Source organism: Crocodylus siamensis, chromosome 2 (genome assembly GCF_052110815.1).
Source record: "Crocodylus siamensis isolate JL-2025a chromosome 2, ASM5211081v1, whole genome shotgun sequence".
NCBI classification, from domain to species: domain Eukaryota; kingdom Metazoa; phylum Chordata; order Crocodylia; family Crocodylidae; genus Crocodylus; species Crocodylus siamensis.
Window position 1 is genome coordinate 209,441,645 of NC_143396.1, and position 21,647 is coordinate 209,463,291.

The following is a 21,647-nucleotide window of genomic DNA, read 5'->3' on the forward strand; positions in this document are numbered from 1 at the left end:
CCTTCTTTCTTATTTCACTGATGTTGTCAGAGGCAAATGGGAAATGAAGCTGTGCCATGCTTAGCTTTATGAACTACCTTCAGTTTGCTGAGCTCCTGCAACAATCTGTCTCGTTCATCCTGAAGACAAGACATGGCTTTGGAAAAGGCTTCAATTTGCTGACTATGCTTCTTGTTCTCAGATGTGAGCGTAGAAATCTCAAGGTCTTGGCTACTTACTTCCTCACAGAGATTTTCAATTTCACTAATAACCTGATCCAGAGTGACCTTGTTTTTAGCAGTGCGAAGCTCTTGGCTCAAAATATCATTTTCTTTTAGTACATTCATAATTTGCAATGTGAAGTCATTCAGCTTTGTTACAAGTTCATCTCCTCTCTTTTTTTCAGTTTTGAGTTCAGATTCATATTTATTCTGAAGTATTTTGAAATCCTCTATTAGTCTGTCTCTATCATCCTGTAAAGAAGCCATTGCTTTTGCAAATGACTCAGTATGGGATCTCAGTTGTTTATTCTGACATTGAAGGTCTACCAGCCTCTTCTCTGGAGATGTATCAGTTTCATTTCCCCATTCAGATGTCAAAACTGACTTACTGTCTTTACCCTCTGAAGATTTTGGGAATTTACCTAATTTCTGGATTTTTTTAAATATGTCTTGAAGCTTTTCTCCATGTTGTGCATTGACTGCCAATTCTATTTTCTGATCACTCTCCCACATCTGGTGTTTTTCTCTAGTTTCAGAAACGAGTTTTTCTTTGTTTAGTGATGCAACTAGAGACTCCAGTTCATTTATTTTGGATATTAATATTTGATTCTCACGTTCTAAAGATTTTGTACTCTCCTGTTGCAAATTATTACTCAGCTGCATTTCTGTGATTTGTTTCTGAAGTTTCAATTTCTCCTGTTCAAAGTCCTTCATGCAATCCAATTTCTGTTTAAGCAATTCTTTCAACTGATGATCTTTCAGAGATAAAACCTGGTTAAAGTCTTCCCTACATTTTATTAATTGCGCACTTAGCTTTGCATTTTCAGAATGAAGGTCATCTATCCGATTCAGATGCTTCCTTATTTCTTGTTTCAAATCACTGTCACAGTTGCCAATACTAGTGAAGAGACCGTCTCTCTGACTTAAAATGTTTTCATGCTGATATTCCAGATCTTTGTATTTAGAAAAGAGAACATCTCTGTCATTCTGAAGAGATGACATTGATTTTCTTAAGGCATCAATCTCATTGGCAATTTCATTCTTATCTTGAGCAGTTTTATCAGCTTTCAGCTGCAGATTTTTCAATTCATTTTCCATCTTCTGACAGGCTTCTTCAGATTGGTGTGCTTTTATTTGCAAAGAATTTAACTGCTGCTCATATTCATTGATTTGTTTTCTATGTTGAGTCTGTATCTGTGTGAGATATGCAGAAATCTCCCCATCCTTAGATGATACCAGTAGAGATATTTCTGTATCTTTGTTGTTCAGCCTTATCTTCATTTGTTGAGAAATGGCAATCTGTTTTTCCAGCTCAGCTTGGATCTTTTCTTTTTCCAACAGAATTTGTTGCAACTCCAGTTCTTTTCTAGCAAAACTATTTTCCAACACTTTTATTTGCCTTCCTGCATCTCTACTATTCTCTAGAAGAGAATTATTTTCTTTAAGCAATGCATGTAGAGCTGCTTCTTTTGATTGAAGAATGGTATCCAATTTTTGCTGTTGGTTGAGAAGAATCTCATTTTCTTTTTTTATTCTGCACAGTTCATTGTAATTTTGGGGATCTAAAGATTTCTGTCTTGAGTACACTTCATTCTTTGATTCTTCTAACACAGAGAACGTAGTATTCAGTTCCTGAATCGGATCCCTTTTATCCTTTGTATCACTTTGTAAAGACACTATTTCTGGGTAACTCTCTACTACCTGTTTCTCTTTATTTTGGATTATCTCTTTGAACTGTTTTTCCAAAGTTTTTATTTCACTGATCACCTGGCCCCAGTCATTTGGAAGAGAAGCTGTGCAATTTACAAAAGCAGATAATTTGGCTATAGTTGCATTGAAATCTGCTTGAACCTTTCTAAACAAGAAATCTGTAACATAGACTTTCTTTTGCAAACGATGAAATTCGCCATCTACCTTGTCTTTCTCTTGCTGAAGCGCACTGTATTTTTCTTCAAGGTTCAACCACTCTCTCTTGTGCACTGTCTTTAGCTGTTGAAGACTAAGCTCTAATTCTTTCTCATATTCTTGCCTCTGATTTTGTAGTTGATCTTCCTTCTTCTGAACTTCTCTTTTCCAAATTAAATTCTCAGCTGAAACCCTGTCCAAGTCACTCTTTGACTGATCTAACAAATTTTTCTGGGAAGAAAGCTCATCATTTAGATGATATATCTGTTCATTTAATTTGGCACGCTCTTCTATTGCATTATTTAAATCTTTCTCAAATTCATCATTCTTTGACTGTGATAGTTTCACAGATCGCTCCAAGTCTAGAATCAGTTCTTGGAATTTAATAGAATCTTTTTGTAACTGGTTGATCTCTTGCTGTTTTTCCTTCAAGAGTTCTTGCAATTCTCTCGTTTTGGTTTTTGCCCCATCATTGCCTCTCTGAGCACATTTCACCTTCTCCTCAAATACTTTTGCGATATTCAACTGCTGTTCTTCTTGCTCTCTAATGAGGCTGCAGTTCTTTGCCTTTAATTCTTCCAACTGTTGGAGCAGGAAGCTATTCTGTACCTGTGCAGATTTCAGTCTGTCTGTCAGCTGATCCACCTTCTTGGTATGGTTGAGTAATTCTGTCTCCAGAAATTCTCGCTCATTTTTAACTTTGAAAGACGTTTCTTGTACATTTTCAAGTTCTTCCTGTAAGAGGCACTTGTCATCTTCTAAAATTTTAACTCTTTCATTCAAGATAACAATTTCTTGTTTAAGATTTCCACATTCATTTTCCAGCTTTGATAGAGACCTATTTTTCTGTTCCAAAGATTCCTCAGTTTCTTTCACTTTTTCTGAAAGCAAACTTCTTTCTTGCGCTAAGGCAAGCATATTTAGTTCTTTCCCTGAAATGTCATCATTTAACAAACGTACTTGCCTTAATAATGATTCTCTCTCATGTAATGCATCAGTAATTTCAGACTGCATATCAGCCCCATTCAATTCCATTTGCACTTGAAGGTCTGATTTAGTTGCACTGATTTCATTATGAGGGACTTCATTTTCATACTGAATTTTTTCTAAAGCCTGCTTCAGGTTCTCAGAAGTTTGTTTCATCTGCTCATTTTCCTCCACTAGCTGTCTGTTCTGCAGAATGAATTCATGAAGACGCTGCTGAAGTTCTTCCATCCTTGCCTCATGTTCAAATGTCTGCCTTTCTAATTTACTCTGTAATTCATCAATTGCACTTTGTTTAGATTTAGCAAGCTGCTGCAATTTATTCTTTATAGCTTCAGTTTCATCAACAGCTTCATAAAGTTGCTTTTCCAATTCCTGTTTTTCACGTGTTCTCTCAGCAAATCTCTGAATAGCTTCTTGCTTTTCTTTTCTAGTGAGATCAATAATTTGCCTCATTTCTGCTATTTTACTACTTATATTCTCATAGGCCTGCAGAAGTGACTCATAATCTTGTTTTAATTCACTGTGTTTAGCTTTCCATCCTGTTAATTCAACTGTCTGAGAATCTTTCAAAGTATTTAGTTGGAAAGAAAAAGCTTCCTTTTCCTGAACTATAGTCTCCATAGTAGATTTAAGACTTTCACATGCAGCAGTTAAGTTTTCATTTTCAGTTAATAATCTAGCATTTTCAGAAGCAAGGCTTTCTTCTGTACTCAGTGAAGAACTAGCATCCGAGTTTTGTTTTTCTTTGCCAAGCTCAGACAACAAACATTCAAGGGTACGTGACTTATTGGTCAATTCTTCTTTTTCCAACATCAGTTCATCAATCCGACCTTTTAAACATTTATTTTCTTTCAGAGCTTCCTTACGTGATATTAAAGCTGCTTGTAGCTTCCTGTGGAGATGTTCTCTGGATTGTTCCTGTGCAACAGTCTTTTGCTTTTGCAAGGCAAGATCAACCACAGTTATATTTTTCCCTGCCTGTTCCTGACTCATTTTGGTTAGTTTCTGAATTTCACAATTTCTTTCTTCTACTATCTTTGCTCTTCTGGAATAATCCTTCTGTAGTGACTGAACACAGATGTCTTTGCCTTGGAGCCTTGGCTGAAGCACGTTAGTTTCTGAGCATGCCAGCACCAGTTCATCATCACTATAATTTTCTTTAACTTTCTTGCATGATACCATATCCCTTTCTTCAGAGGCTGGTACAGACTTCTCATGTAGTATATCTAACTCCATCATAAGTTTTTTGTTTTCTTCACTGAAATGTTTTAGCTCCATTTTCATATCTACTAGTTCTGCATTGGCCTTCCCTAAATTACTGATAAGGTCTTCTCTCTCTCTTTCTATTGCTTCAAATGCCTTTTTAAAATATTGAGATTCTTCCTGGTTTTCTTGCCACCTGAGCTGTAACTGTACAGTTTCTTTTAGCTTTCCTTTTTCCTGATCAAACTTATCTTTGAAATCCATCAGAATACAAATCAGCTCCTTAATTCCCTTATTCTTTTCTACAAATAGTTTGTTTGCTTGTTGGAGGTTAATCTTCAGTTCTTCAATTTCCTCCTTGCTTGCCTTGTAATCTTCACCCCTTTTAAGGAGAGCTTCCTTTTCTTTATCCCTAAATTCAACTGTAGTCTTAATGCGTAGAGCCTCTGTACCGTAAGCGTCCAACTTTTTCTGCAGTTGATTTATTTCATCCAACATGCAGTCTTTGTGACCTTTATCAGGCAGTTCCATTTGACTCACCGAGTCCTGCAGGTTTATCATCTCTTCTATTTTGTCATCAAGTTCAAATGATGTCTTTTTTACCTCATCCTTTAACATTTTTGTTTCTTCTTGAAGTTTCACCTGGTTATCAATTAGTTTTTCCAACTCAGTCTCTTTCCTTGTCATTCCAACTGTCTGCTGCGACTCCTCTAACACAGCCTGAGCCTTATTTTTAGGTTCATCTGATTCCATCCCATTTGGATCAGTAGTTTTATTTTCTTGAAGTGCTGCCACATGAGTCTCCAACTCTTTCTCTGGAGAGCATACTAGCAACTGATTACAGTCAAATTCTTCTCCCTTTCTTTGATTAACTTTGTGCTCCTTCCTGAGGAGTTCAAGGTCATTAGTTTGTTCACTCAAATCGGTGCCAAGTTTAAAGTGCTCTTCCTTTTCTTTCTGAAATTTCTTAACATCTTCTTCCCTGGCCAAAAGTGATGTCTGAAGTTTCTTGTGTAGGATCTCTCTCTCTCTTTCTAATTGACTTAGTTGATTAACTTCACTATTAAGGCCCACAGAATTCTTAGCGACTCTGGCATTTAAACAAGGTTCTACCAAATTGATATTATTCAATAATTCATCCTTCTTTAAAATTTCAGCCTTGAGATTTTCAAGAGTCAAGAGAAATTGAGAACATTCTTCTCCATATGCTTTTTCTTTCTCATTAAGCAAAGACTGCATGTGAGCTAGCAGAACGTCTTTGTCCTCCATAGACTTCAGATTTTGCTCAGATTCTTTTTCTTTTACAGCAATGTCATCTTTCAACTTTGCAACATAGTTTTGAAGGTGCTCTAAAGTAGACACTTCGGCAGAAAGTGTCTCACTCATTTTACTTATTTTGGCATCTTTCTCTAAAAGCTGTTGCTTCAGAGTTTCAAGATGGGATTCCAGATCTCTATTTTGCATCTGAACAAGTTTCATCTGCTGTGTTAACTCATCAATCCTCTTCAACAATTCCTCTGTTTTTTTATGTTCTTTTTCTATTTCCTCCTGTGTATTGTTTTCAATATTTGCAATTTTTTGCATTAGGTCTTTTCTTATCAACAATGCTGCTTGAAGTTTCTTTTTCAAGTTCTCTTTCTCCTTACCCAGTTTCTCAAGACTAAACTGCATCTGTTCTTTTTCATTCATTAAATCTTTAAATGCAGCTTCTTTGTGACTTAATATAACCTGATTACGTTCCACTTCTTTTTTATAATTCTCAAGTTGCTGGGACACTTGATTTAGCTCTTGTATAGAACTATTTCGAACAGATTCAAGTTGCTGCAGTTTACCATTTAATAAATTTCTCTCTTCAGAAAACTTCATCATTTCATTAGACAGGGATTCCATGACCTGAGTAACGGAACAATCCTTCTCTTTCAGCTGCTGACTTAGCGCAGAAATTAAATCCTTCTGTTGCTTTGTCTGAGAAGTTAAGTTTTCTATGAGGTGATCTTTTTTCTCCATTTCTGCTAAAAGACTCACTATTTTTTTACGGTCAGCGCTCAAATTCTCAGAACTGGTTTTGAGCTCTTCTTTGGACTTATCTATCTGGTTCTGAAGAAAATTAATCTGTTTGTTCAATTCTGCAAATGATTCTTCTCTTCCTTCCAAAAGAGACTGTTGTTTTTGAGCAGTCTCTTTGACAGCAACCAATTCCTGAGACAAACATTCAATTTCAGATTGATAGGTGCCCTTCACCTTTTCAAGATCATTCTGTAGCAACACCTTTGTTTCCTCTAGTGACTGCATATTTCTTAATTTCTTCTTCAAAATATCTATTTCTTTCTTCTTTTCTAAAAGAGCCAGCTGCAATCCTTCTCCTTCCACTTCTTTGCTCAGAATGGTGGATATCATGATGGACAATTTTTCCCATTTAATTTTACTATCAGTTACTTGATAATTAGCATTTGGAGTGTTTGCATCCTGCTCTTTGCAGAAAAGTCTAGTGCTATATAATGCTGATAGGTTTTTGGTTAACTCCTCTTTCATAAGGTCCAGCTCTTGTTGTAAAAAGTGGATTTTACCATCTTTTGATTTCATTTCACTCTCTAAACTCCTAACCTTCTCATTAAGAACTAAATTTTGCTGAATTTCCCTATCAAGTTCTGTCACCCATTTGTTTTCAGACTCAAGTACACTTTGTTCTAACTTTCCAACTTTAAACTTTAATTCAGAGACCTCTTCACCCTTCACACTAACCTGCATTTGTAACTGCTCTTTTTCAGTCTTCATCTGTAGTTTGACAGCATCTATCTGCATTCTGGAATAATTTTCACTGGCTTCTAGTTTTTCATTAATTTCTTGCAGTTTTTCTAATTTTTGTTGTAACAGACTTTGGCATGCAAGAAGTTCTCTGTTTTCTACCGCCAGTTTTTCTGCATTTACTTGTCTGAGAACTTTCTCCCTCTCTAAGGAAGTTACCTGTTTTTGCAGACTGTCTATTAAAAGCATATGGTCATGGCAGTCTTGAGAGGATTTAGAATTTATGTTGTTTAGCTCAGATTTTAATAATTCAACATTTTTAGCCTGTTCAGTACAATTCAGTTGCAGATTTTGTAAAGTTAGGTCTTTTTGCTGTGCATCTTGCTTGAAGATATTTATCTGGTCCAGTGCTTTCTGATGCTCTGTTTTTATAGAGAACAGTTCAACTGTCAAAGAATCAATTTTCTTTTGGTTTACGGCAAAGTTTTCATCTTTCTCCTGCAAAACACTAGCAATGTTTTTTAAGGCTGTATCACTTTTCTCTAGCTTCTCCTGCAGGAGCTTGATTTCCTTAGTAAGAGCACTAATATTGCTTTCTGCCAGCTGAATACTAGCATCTTTTTCATTTAAGGAATTAAGAAGTCCAGTAATATTCTCTTCCTTTTTACTGAGTGTTACATTAAGTTCCGTTCTTTGTTCACACACTGCTGTAAACTTTTCCTGCAAGGATATGAAAATACTTTCCTTCTCCTGTAGCTGTTGTCTGGACTTTTCTAATTCTTGCATCAGCTCATGCACCTGACTCTGAACCTGAGTAAGCAACTTTAGCTTTCCATCATCTTCAACTGCTTTGTCACTTAACTTCTTGAGGAGGCTTGCGTTTTCCACAAGAAAAGATTCTTTTTCTGCCAATGACCGGTTAGTATCATTTATGACTCTCTTCTGATCATTTACCTCTGTTTTTAGTTTTAGTTTTGCTTCTTCCAAATCTGTTACCTGTTTCTTTAACACTTCACACTCTTTCTCTTTGTCTTGAAGCTGTATCTTCAGCTTCTCATTGAGTAATGTAGTATTACTGACAACCAATTCCTTCTCTAAAATTATTGCTTTTAATTGTTCTACTTCACAAGTCAAAACCTCCAATTGTTTCTGTTGCTTAAAGGAACTCTCTTTCATTTCAGAAACATATGCTTTCAAATTAACATATTCATCTACTTTTTGCTTTAAAGACTTGTCTTTTTGTACAATTGATTCATTCAGTTCTGCTGATTTTTCTGTCATGGTTTTAAGCTGACACTGTAGATTGGAAAGCACCTCCATATTCTCAGACAGTTGAACTCTAAGCATACCAGACTCTTCAGATTTATCTTTAAACAGCTTTAACTCTTGGGCTTGCCTTCTACATTCATTTTCTTTTTCTTGCATTGCCTGCTTAATCTGACTGGTTTCAGAACTCAAAACTTGCATTTGAATTTGCAAATCAGAAATTATTTGCAAATACCTCCCTTCTCCTGCCACTTTATTTTCCCCCATCTCCTCAATCAAAACCTCCTTTTGAGAAAGGAGAGCTTCCTTTTCTTCTAAACTTATTTTTAATGTTTCTTTCTCAATTATTAGGCTATCAATTTGGTCCTTCAGAGCTAAAATATTATGACCTTGCTGAGATAAATGAGAAGTCAAAGTAGCTATTTCATCTGATTTCTTTATCACTGTTTTATTAGCTATTTCAAGATCTACTTTCAATTTTTCAGTTTCTAAGGTTAGTTCATGTGCTTTGTTCTTTATTGAAACAAGTTCAGATTGGTGTTGTAAGAGCTGAGACTGGAGGATATCACAATCGTTTGACTTTCTGCTGCATGCAACGGCAAGGTCTTCCTTCTCATATTTTAATATCTCCACTTGTTTGCCAAATATCTCTAACTGGTTATTTAACTTTGCACTTTCTTCTATTTTCTCAGCAACCTGTCTATGAAAATTTTCAACCTCTACACCTTGATTTTTAATAGTCAAGTCTCTCTCTTCTATCTGCTGACTTAATTTCATATTTTCATCCTTAAGCTTTTGAATTTCATCCTCAAACCTGGCCATGTCCACTTTATTTTCTTCTGCTTGCTTAAGTAAGGAAGCATTCTGAAGGATTTTCTCTTCTAGAGACCTGTTGGCACCTTCAAAATCCAGAGTTATATCTTGAATTTGTTTCTGTAATGATAATATTTTTTCCTCACTGTGGCTGAGTTTCTGGACAAGCATATTGCATTCAGACAACCTGCCATTTAACATTCCCTCTTTTTCCATTTCTCTGTCTTTAGCATCGTTCAGTTGGATGGTAAGCAACTGTACTTGTTCACGCAATTGACTAATTAGTACACTATATTCCTTTGTTTTCTCCAGCACCTGCTCTGTGAGAGAGTTTTCTTTTTGCTCTGCAAATATTGAAAGTTGCTTGCACTTTTTTGTTAATGTCTCTTTAACATCACTTAGCTCTGAAAGAGTTTTCTGGTACTCTATAGTACTAACAGATAACTTGTCCTCCACAGCTGCCATAGCCTGGGTTCTCATCAATAATTCGCACTCCTTTGTATCTAGTAATTTAGACAAACTCTCATTTTCACTTATAAGCTGTTGCTTCTCTTTTTCCATAACTTCTACTGCATTTCTCAAATCTACTTTAGCTTGTATTTGCTCTGCCAAATCTTTTTCCTTCCCCTCAAGATCTGCCTGCAACTGCTTATTAGCTGAAGTAATGCTTAGTGCCTCTATTTCCATCTTATTCATAATTTTTTGTATTTCATTTAGTTGATTGTTAAGTTCTTTGCTCTGCATATCTTTGGCTTTTAGTTCTTCAATTAATGTAAGCTTAGCCTCTTCATTCTGCTGCTGGGCAACTTGAAGTTGTTGCTCCAATGAAGTAATAATATTTACTTTCTCCTGTAAAGCCTTCCTAAGTGTTTCTTGATGTTCAATATGTTCTGTAAGCTGAAAAGATAACTTAGACAGTTCTTCATCTTTTTTTGCAGCCTCCAAAACTAGCTTGTTGTAAAGATCTTTAACTGATTTTAACTCATTTTCAAGTGTCTGTTCTTTGTTTTCCTTCTCTTTAAGCAAACCGTTCAATTTTTCCTTTGAAGAGCTTTTTTCCTCAAGCTGGGATTTCAAATATTCAGTTTCTTCCTTGTGTTTTATTTCAGTTTCCTGTAACTTTTCTGATGATTTAGTCATTTGTTCTTTCAGCAAAATAATCTGCGACTCACACTCCATGAGCTTATTATGGTATGTGATATTGTTGGCCTTGATTTCAGAACGCAGATCCTTAATAATTATACTGCTCTCACTGACTTGCCTTACTAGTTCCTCATTTTCTTTAGTTTTAGCTCCATTCAGCTCTTTAGCTTTGTCCAGCTCCAATGTCATTGTATTATTCTGCTCGGAAAGTGCAGAAATCTTCATGCTTGTATCTCTTATGTCAACTGTTTGCACTTCTTTCAGTAAGTGAATTTCCCTATTAGCCTTTGACAAGGCTTCTTCCACCTCTCGTAGTTCTGCCTCTTTGCTCTGAATTTGACATTTCAGAATGGTAATCTGCTCAGAATATTCAATCATACTTGAAGAGAGAACAGAAATTTCCTTGTCCTTTTCTACTAGCACTTCTTTCAGGTTATCAATTTCCCTCTCATGTCTCTGTAGGTCATGAATAAGTTGAGATCTCTCCTCCAAATGACTTGTGTTCAGTCTGTCAAGCTCCTCATTTGTCTGGTCAAGATCCTGTTGCATCAGTTCTATTGCAGCATCTTGCTTCAAAGTCTAGACATCAAAAAAGCAGTATTACAAAGATAGTTATGCTGAGGGAAGAAACAGCTGTTTGCTTATGAGACCAGTATCTAAAGCTAAATAATCACTTCTCGTTTAAATTTGCAACCTGTAAGTTTACAATGTTGCAAAGTCACTATGTAATTAAAGATTATTATATGATAGGCTTGGCACATACAAAAAGTTTAAACAAACAGAAGTTTTTTAATATTATATATTCTGCTGAAGAAGCAATCATAATGGATCAAACCAAACTAAGTACATTTTTCCCACTTCACATAACTTCAGTGAGTTACCTTTTCTTTAAATGTAGCAACTTTTTCTGTTAGATCATTGATAGCGATCTTCTGTTCAGTACATTCCACTTCATATGTACTGCATTTCTTTAAGGCTTCATCAAGCTTAAAATAGAAAAAATAATATTACGTGTGAAGTTACACAAAAAATATAATGCCAATATATTATTACATCACTGTAATTTATAAACTTAGATTGGCATTGAATCCATAGTACGTGTGGATTCACACTAACCACTGAAATCTAGGCATTACTGGTAAAACATAATGACTATATAATAATTCCACGCAAAGGTTCGGCACAAGAAGTGAAGATTCACACATTCAATTGAAAGGTAAAATGCTTCAAAGAGAAAATAATCTTATTAAATTATGAACAAAAATTAAGGTTAATACCCAAAAATCTTACACACCATGTAACAGATATAATTGCTAACAGCTGTTTACATATTCTCCAAGAGATGACAAAACAAAAATTATTCAAAAAGAATTTAAAATAAAATGTGATTAGGTGGCTCAGTGATGAGATAACAATGATTAATTAGTAAGAAGCGTTTCCTCTTCTAGGGCCGCAATTTTAATTTCACTGAGATTAACAGTGCTTCTAAACCATTATCATTCAATGACTTGTGGATTAATTGACAAGCCTCGATCCAGCACCTCTTGGATTGATGCCCAAATTACTATTGGCTCCCTTCCTTGGCAGTTTCAGCAGAGACACCAAAGACTGAAGAGGTATAGAGACCAAAGAACTCTTCTCTTTAACGTATCCTTCCGAAGAGCTGAGTACATTGAAATCATGGTCAAGGAAGCTTGCTGCACAGATTTTGGTGACACAGCAAATATGGGTAAGAAGATTTTATTTGCCAGTATTGTACTTTTAGTACCTTTTACAAGTACTAACATTTACTTAGAATTGTAAACCATCTAAAACAACCCCAAAACCAAAACATATATGCAATTGTTATCAAACAGCAAAAGGATTATAGCTCCTTTCACTTATTATTCCTTATTCACTCTTTTCAAGACTACTGTAAAATATTACAACATTAGATTGTGAAAGCATTTAAAATGACTTCTCCCCAAAGATAATTCTGTTTGCTACCACTTACCTTCAGTTCAATTTGCCCAAACTTCTCACTAAGTTCCTTATTAAGAAGATCTTTGTCTTGAAGTGTCCTCTTCAAAGTTTCAATTTCTTCTACTTTTTCATTTGTACTCAACAGCTTTTGCTCCTTCTCCACAAGTGAAGTTTCAAGGAAGTTGTTTTTATCACTTAGTCTAGCAAGAAAACACACATTTAGTAAAGGTGCACCAACAGAGATTTTTTGGGCTGATACCGAGGACTGATTTTTATCAAGCCATATCAGCCTACACCAACCTGATTGCTAATATGCAACTGGGCAGCTTGAAGAGCAGTGTCCGGATCTTAAATCTGTTGTGGGGGAGGGGAAGCAGATCAAGGCTCCCCCAGTGAGGGAGGGAGTAGGGCAGGGGCTGCACAGCTGGGGCAAGGTGCAGGATGAAGCTGCGAGCAGCCTGTCTGGGAGGGCACAGCTCCCATCGCTGCATGAAGTCCGGTAAGGCATGGGTGCGTGAGCCCCCAGATATGCATGCGGAGCAAGGGCAAGCTGCCACTGTGGGCTGGGGCCAGAGGTGACACTAATCTCTTCCCAGCGGTGGGCTGTGCCAAGGCTCTGGTCAGGGTGGCCAGCGGCAGTGCTAGGAGGGGTCTACACCCACCCCAAAATTTGTCGTAGCCCCCCTCTCCCAGCAGCACCTGCCAAGTGCAGCTCAGGCCCTACCTCTCCCCACCGGGAAGAACCTGGCACCACCCACAGTCCCAACAGCAGCCCACCCTCAATCTGAAAGCTGATCCAGGGGACACACACCCCCATGTCCTCTTAAGGTGAGTGTAGCAGCAGGAGCCACCACCCCTTCCTCACACCCCCTGGATGAGCTGCTCATGGCTCTGTCTCACCTTCCCTCCCCCACCCTCCCCCAGCTGCGCAGTGCCTGCCCCAGTCCCTCACTACACCCTCCCTCACTACAGGGGCCCTGATCTGCCCCCTCATGCCCCTTCCCTCACAACAGACTTACCAGCTGGACCCAGATGCTCTCCACACTACTGGGCTGCGCTCCTGACCACCTGCATGCTGTACTACACTAATTGGCCACGTCAGCCAGAAAAAGCTGATTGCCAATGCTGTCAATTTTCCTTATATCGGTGCCAATCCAATATGGGAATGGTGTATCAGTGCACCTCTAATATTTAGATTTCAAATACTCATATTTCATTTGAAGGGAAGTACTTGGAAAACACAGTAATTTATTCCCCAGTATCAGTATTTAAAGCCAATGTACCTGTAATTTCTCGCCACAATCCTATGAATTCACCGCCTCTACATGTTCCAGAAAAACTCCCTAACCCAAAAAATGATCTGACTACACTACTGCAGTGAAGCTCGAAACTCTTGTTTCCCAGCTTTTTTAATAGATATTATTCTTTATGGCTAATTGCATGCATCAAATTTATACTTGCAAAGACAAATATGTAATTGCAGCTGGTCCTGCCTGACTTTAGTAAATTTAAATTTACCCTTTGAGCTGTTCATTCAAATTGGAAATGAGACCTTGGTGCTTTTCTGCATCTCGCGTTTGCTGGCTGCGTAACTGAGTGAGCTGGGTCTGCAAACGTTCATTTTCATTCTGTAACAAAACCATGATGAACATGATTATAGCTCATAAACATTCAGAACAGTGCTATCTTCCAGGTTTCTTCTCCTTCAGGTTTCATATCCTATGTGCTGTTCAGCTATATTGTTCTAGCCCATTACTACTATAATATAAAATGTAAGTGTGAAATATTTGTTTCAGACAGCAGCAATAACCAAGCTTTGACAGTTTTTCCCTTAGCAAGTCCATTACTACAAGAAACTCAGAGATAATCCAAGGACTGTACAGACAGTGACAGCACCACACACACTTGGACTGTGTGAAAGCAGCTTACTTTTCTTACGAGGGAAAATGCTGGAGGGCTCATACTTTAAAATGCTTTTCCCATACTTGCTTGGGAATATTAACCAATTCTAATAGGTTTATCTGCTTTTTTTTTCCTTCCGGTCAAAGCCATCCAACAACATGCAGTGAAAAGTATATGAAAAGAAATATAAAGCAAGCTCCATTGACACAGTGAGTTTCTTTCACAGCATAAACCTGTTATTCTAGCCAGCTTCACTGCAACAATTCACAAAAAAAACCCGCAAAAAATCCAGCAGAAACCAAAAGCAGAACACACAGATCATCATCAATAGCAGGTAGGACAAACAACAATGGCAAATCTGTCACCTCTACAAAAAAAATGCTAGCATTTTGGAGGAGTCAAAACACACCTGTACAGCCCTGAATGACTGCCCTTCTTCCTCTACATCAAATGTTACCTGTATTGAAAGGCTTTGTTACAAAATCCTCAAACACAAACTCAAGGTTGTCTGTCCCTTGAAATAACAACTTGACTTAGAAAAGAACAGTACTTGTATACTTTTTTTTTTTAAGTGTATATCTTTTAGTAGACTGAATACAGAGCCAGACTAAGTTTTAGTGACCAGTCAACCGCATGATTTTGCTAATATAAAACAAAAAATTGTCAAGACAAGCATCTTATAGACCAGGCAACATTTTGAAATAACTCTTTAAAACAACCACAATCAGAATTTTTAGATGCATTGTTCCAGTTGATGTTTTTCATTCATTTTGTGAGTTTTCTTAGTGCCATCATTATCAGGTAAAAATATTTATTTCTTTCACATCACAAAGGATCAATGGTTATCAGTGGTTATTACTGCTTACACCACTGACAGAACATTTACTGATATTAAAAAAAAACTGCTACAAAGTGGGCACATCTACATGTGCACTTTGATATGTATTAGCCTATTTTAATGCACAACAAAGCATCACAAAAAATCATGTGCTTTCGCTAATGTGCAAAATAGGCTAATGAGCCTTTTTCTAGTACTTCACAATGGAGGTACTAAATTTAATGCACGTTAGCAAAAGTGCTTTAAGGAACATGTAGATGTGCCCACTTTGACCGTATTAAAAAAAAAGATTTACAGGTGAAAACCTGTTTCACTCGTCTATGGGAGTTTCAGTTTTTTCTTGAAATGAAGCTACAGTTTTACTTTTGTTTCTAGCTTAACAGTAACATGCGAGTTACTGAAATCTTAATCTAGGTATAACCCCTGTTTGCAAACTCCCACAAGTGTGTAAGGAATTGCTCTATTATTTTTGTAAGTCCTGTATGAAAAAATCTCTTCTCCATTTACATAAATGTCCCTCCCCTTATTAAATCTTATTTTAATAACTTCATTTTTATTGCCTTTTTACATCTCTTACCACAAAACATTATCCAACCTCCTTCAGGAAATAAAATTATGACCAGTGTATATTAGAAGTGTTATTAATCCTATCTGCCTGATTTCTCATTCACAGTGTAAAGCAGAAATAATTCTACTCAACTAAATAAAGATATAATTTGTTCAGTGACAAAAAAAATGAAGCTCTTGGTATCTTAACAGGCACCACAGTTGGTGACACAAGTGATGTCATCTTTCAGCATGTTGCTGCCATGCAAGTTTCAAAGAAAAGTTCTGATAAGGAACCTATTTCCAAAACTATTTCCAAAACTATTTCACAGATTTTGCATAAGTGTTTCTACTGGTTAGCAAACTGGGTGCTATCTTGCACTGTACAGCGTAACAAAAGATAATAGAGGTACAGTAAAAGCTGTGTTATCCGGCACTTCATTAACTGGCATGTTGGTCAACATGGCAAAAGCAAAACCGGAAGTCCCACTTCCAGTTTCGCAGAGTCCCACTTCGGACCACGGCAAATTTATTTTTATATTAATAAGGTTTACATGTAATCCAATGCGACTGGAAGGGATTGTTCTCTCTAGGATGGACAGGGAAGGGGCGGTGCTGTGCTTGTCCCCCAGCACACTGACGAGGCAAGAGGCAGGCAAAGACGCCTCTCAGGTAATCGGCATATTTGGTTATCTGGCATCCCTTATTCCCCATGGGTGCCAGATAACAGAGCTTTTGCTGTATATAACAAAAGTGTGAATAGGCATATTCTATTGTAACATTACTCTGTCAAATTTTTAAAACACAGAAAGACTGTAGATTCTTTTATTTGTATATTTGCTTTACAAGAGAACAGATTAGGAATGGAAAGCTCACTTACTCTTCCCACATCATCTTCAGTTCTGACACAATATAAAAACTCACCTGAAGCCCCTCCATTCTTTCTTGCAGCTGCAATCTGTCTTCCAAGTCCTGACATCGTTCCTCTAGGAACAGTATTTGTTCCTGCAGTTGATTTCGTTCCAATTCCAACTCTTCAACTACTGTCCGTAAACCTACTTATTCAAAGTGAAAAATTCTGTTTTCAAGAACAGTCTCTAAAATGTCCTTCAAATAAAAGATATCTATTAAAATGTACAAACTGCCTACAGTTCTGTTGGTCTGATCGTCAAAGGTGTTAACCACCTCAGTGCCCAGTGAAATTATTTGGGAACTGTTTCTCTGCACTTCTGAATATCTGGATATAACTGTTACATCTGCATGTACCTATATAGCAAATATGGCTATTTTTTGCTACATGAATGGCATGGACAGTCTGTGTGTGGCAAGCGGCAGATCAGGGAGGGAACAGACAGCACACTAGCAGATAGGGAGTGCATGGCAGGGAACAGAAACAGAGCAGCAGGGTAGGGGAACAGGATCAGATTAACGCTCAGGAAGGGTGTGGGACATAACCACCAGAAAGGTTGGACCCATTATCCTATAACAGTAGTGCTCAACCTTTTTGACGGTGGAACTGATGGGCAGTCCACCAGCCAGTGGGCCTGATCTGTCACCCGAGGCAGGCACAGCTGCGTGAAAGGGGAGGGGGCAACTCGGCGCCATGGGTAGGGCAGAGGGCTCGACCCAGGTCCCATCTGGGACCAGCCCCGATCTATCTGCAAGGGGAGGGAGCATGGCCTGGCCCCAATCTAGCAGCAGGAGGAAGAGGAGGAGGAAGGGAGCATAGCCTGGCCCCAAAGAGGAAAGAGAGAGAGGAAGACCAGCTCCAATTCACCATGCAGGGCTTGGGGTTTGGGAATTTGGCAGGGGGAGGTTAGCCTTATTAACTGCCACTACTCCCGTACTACAAAATTTCCTGACCCATGGGGAGCCCCACAGGCTAGATGCAATGGCTCTGTGGCCCAGAGTTGGCTTGCAGGTTGGAAGTTGAGCACCCCTATCCTATAGTGTAAGCATAGCAAGACCTCTGCATCATTAACCAGTTTTATTCAAGGTTAAAAGCAGGTGACACACCTTTAGGAGTGTACAGACATAACAGTTACATCCTTAAGACCTAACACATGCTCTGCAAGAGCAATCCTCCTTCCCCTTGAAGGATGAAAGTTTGATCTGTCCACCACCTCAGAGTTCCATGTGAAAATTCAGAAGCTTTCTTAAACGTATCGTCTGGCCAAAAGGACAAAACTCTGAACCGACGATTATACTACAATTGGTTCAGATAACTGTAATTTGGAGGAACAAATTAAAATAAAGGTTCTTTCTCTTCCCCTTTTAACACAATATACCTATGGAATATTTTGAGATGGAGAGAGCAGCTACAAACTGGGCTTATTACAGAGAACATTTCACAGCCCAACCAAATTATCTGCTCAACATTTGTGTGTGGCAACAATTACTATGCACGTTTGTACTTACATGACTCCAGCTTAAACCAGTATCTAGTATTAAAGCAGTAACACCCAGTATTTTTAGAACTGTGAACATCTATTTGAAATCCTAGTCCCGATCTCACAGCCTTGCAAACTTCTAACCCAAGCTTGGATTTTCATTTAAAGCTTAATCAGGAAAATAAAAACACAACAGCTCTATTTAAAAACATCTTAGAAACCAAATGCCTTGTGTATGTAAATATTGAAAAGCTATTGCTTTGGGGGCTGAATATAAATGTACACACAGTAGCTGTAAATTCACTTTGGTTAATCAATATTAACCCAGTCTAAATTACTGTTTGGAGGTAGTTACAGAATAAAAAAGGTGAATTTAATGTTTATACCAAACAAGACCTAGCCATATATTTACTTCATAGCAGACCCCTGGAATCAGCACTAAGAAACCCCAGGAAAAGTAGTTTTTTGTTTGTTTGTTTGTTTTTTTTTATCTACAGGGACACTTAGAATGTACGTATTTTTCTAACAAGAGGTAATAAGATATAATTATATCCATCACAGACATAAAATATCTTATCCAGGGAGAGAGATAATATACATGAACAATAATCTTATAACTAAATAAAACAAAGATGGAATATAATGGTTTGGTTGGAAAACAACATTATAGAGTGGAGCCACTTACACAAGAACAATCTATCAACTGAAAAAAGTACATAACCTTAGAACAGTACGTTTTCATTCAGACAAGCACTGCTAGAATCCCAGATGTTAAACCATGTTTGTGTTCTAGTTCTGAACCGAAACTAGGCAGTTCATTCAGCACGCACATATTCCAAAATGAAACAGAAAAAAATGCAAGCCAAAAAAAAAATTCAACAGAGATTAGAATATACCACAAAATGGGATTGTTAGTTCAATTTGAAAATGAAAATAAACACAAAATACAGATGTTGTGCATGCTTTAATAAACTGTCTAGTGGTTATCACACCTGCATTAGGTGAAGTGTACTCTGGCCACCAACCTCCCATGTTCTCTCCTTCAGCTGAATCAGTGCCATCCAAGGTGACATTCAGTTCTTGAAAGCATTGTTTCCCATCAAAGCTGTATTCTTCCTAAGCAGAAGACACGAAAACAGTATTAATAAAAAGGGAGAAACTAACATAAAATACATATTCAATTGCCAGAGCAGTTTCAATTAAACCTATATGATAAACATTGCTGTAAGGCAGATTTATTGAATTGAATCCTGAGATATCAGAGCTTATTAAAAAAAAAGAAACATTCTTTCTGTAAAATATGAATGCAAGATTGATGCTGCTATTTCTTATAGATGTGCAGACTCTTTCTCCCTAAATATAGTTATAGAATTAGGGACATCAACCAGGTAAACAAATATGTGAAGAATGAAGAAGTGATGCTCCTCAGAGATTGTCCCATACCATCTCACCGACAAAAAAGCCTATTAAGTAAAAGGTATGCCTAAGATGAAAGGTATGCCTAAGTCTCACTTCATCAAGCCCATGCATAACTTCAAGCTTGGAAGTCATCCCCACAGAGAAATTTCTTCAAATTAAAAAAAAATATAATCCATGTAAATGCCCTAACCAAAGAGGAGACATACTATATAATCATCTATAGCCACATCATAAGCTATACCCTGTAAAGATATATGCATCATTGTCTTAATTACCTCTAAACTCTCATCTGTCTGCCTTATTCTTCAAACTTTCTCAGCCCCATCAGGCATAGACCTAAACTTTCTATTCATGTGTAAGGCACCATACATGTACTTGACATCATATAAGTAATAGAAATTCCCATGTCTCTGATTATTAAAACAGAGTAAAAATAAGTGGATTCCTTTGTTCTAACAACTCACCTGAAGTTTCCTGCTGGCTTGGTTGTTCTTCCTTCTTGATTGTTGCAGCCTGCCAATTCCTTGACCTGTGGTCAGTTCCTCCTCCAGCTCCTGCTGCCCTGAGACTATGGCTGGATCAGAGCAGCCAGGAAAGAACCAGTCATCCTCAATCAGTTTTGTGCCACAGGAAAGCAATCGCATTTATACATTAGACATATACGAGATACAAAGAGATCAGTGACAGACTGAAATCTCTATGAATGACAGAAAAGAGATTATAGGGGCGATCCATAGCATTCATGTTGTGATTTCCCCCCAGTAACGCTATGTAGAATGCAAGAATAATTTTATATTATTCTTCAAGTAGAAGCAAATTGTGATTTTACTTCTTCAGCAGAATTATAGAAAGATTGAATATAAAGGGGGGAGGGGGGAATAAGGTTGCATTTTGACACCAAAACAAAAATCCAGCCAATTAAATTGCCAAATTACACCCCAGTTCAATTTACTAGGTTAAAACACAGCTAGCTGGTATGATAAAGACATCAGCTGAGACTGCTGTATTTTATACAGCTGAACAATCGCATGCATTTTAATGGAAATGATGAGTCCCACTTGAATCTTTAATTTTAGCATGAGTTACAATGCCAGATAATTTGAGGAAGTCACAAGCATGTACTACACTGCAAACTGGCATCAAACCATCTTATCAGATGTTAATTATATGATTTTTAGTGAGACAAATATAGAACTACTTGTAAATAACACACAATGAATACATTCAGAATATGAAAGCTTAAATAAGCATCCTGCCCTTTGTTAGAAATGATCTTCCATTTTAAGTATTTCCCACCTGTTTTTTGATATGACAAAACACGTTTGTGGGATAGGCTAGGGAATATATGTTTCATGCAAAGCATACAAAATAGAAAAGCCAGCATGAAGAAATGAATATAAAAGGTGGCTCCATATTTTAATCATCGAGGCCATAAGCTCTTCTCAGATTGAATCCTCACTTTGATAAATTAATCCAGTTCAGGGTTTTTACTCTTCATGATGCATATGTTCCATAGAAGGACTTGCCTCACTAATGTGTGAATTTAAGAAATGGATCAAATTCATTCCTGCTGTAACACTAGGCAAGATTTATTCATCCAAGGATTCCACTAACTTAACCCAAATTGCAGAAGAATGATTTTGGCTTGATACCCCATAAGGCTAACAACTGTCACATTTAAGATGGAAACAGGAATTCTTTTTGTTAACATTAAGAACTAATGGCAAACTACATAATAAAAAGAGATTCCAATCTCTGTGTTTTTTTCATTACGTACATTTAAATTACTTTTAAAGCGCATTTTAAATGGGACACTACTAAAGTAAAATTCATATTTTTTTAAAGATTTTTTTATCAATGTTTCTACAACATTAAGCTGATTAAAATATTTTCAAACATCAATTCTTTTGGCACCAATGTTGCTTTTTTGTTTCCCGCATTTCTCTTGACTTTAGTTTAAAAAGCAGCTACATTTCACTTTTAATTTTTATTATTCTTATCATACACTCCCACAATTCAGTATTTGCTCTGACTAAAGGAACAGAAAATCCTCATTTGTTTTTACTTATAAATATGGTTTCTACAAGAGCTTTATTAAAAAAATATAATGCAAACATTTCTGTAAAAATAATCGTAAATTCGGGTTGCCACCTACCAGTAAGCTTAATGAATGTCAGTAAGAAATCAGCCTAAAAATGGCTTAGTAAAATCCATTCGAAAAAAAACTTTAGCCATCAGTAAAAAACACTTAAGCAGCTGCAGCTTAATGACGATCTAACAGACAGAGCACAGCAGAGCCACCACCAAGTCCTGCACCCTGCAGAAAGC

At 37.1% G+C, this 21,647-nt stretch overlaps 1 protein-coding gene across 1 annotated transcript in view; it reads right to left on the reverse strand.

Annotated features, from left to right (window-relative positions):
• Positions 1-21,647, reverse strand: part of LOC149871649 (uncharacterized) — a 59,786-nt gene that overhangs the window by 11,478 nt on the left and 26,661 nt on the right. Inside the window, exons 15-21 of the mRNA XM_090032913.1 lie at positions 19,784-19,893; positions 18,893-19,016; positions 16,435-16,565; positions 13,743-13,852; positions 12,256-12,424; positions 11,144-11,248; positions 78-10,841 (exon numbers count right to left, since the gene is read on the reverse strand). Coding sequence (XP_089889039.1) covers positions 78-10,841; positions 11,144-11,248; positions 12,256-12,424; positions 13,743-13,852; positions 16,435-16,565; positions 18,893-19,016; positions 19,784-19,893 — 11,513 coding nt within the window. The remainder of the gene's footprint in view (positions 1-77; positions 10,842-11,143; positions 11,249-12,255; positions 12,425-13,742; positions 13,853-16,434; positions 16,566-18,892; positions 19,017-19,783; positions 19,894-21,647) is intronic.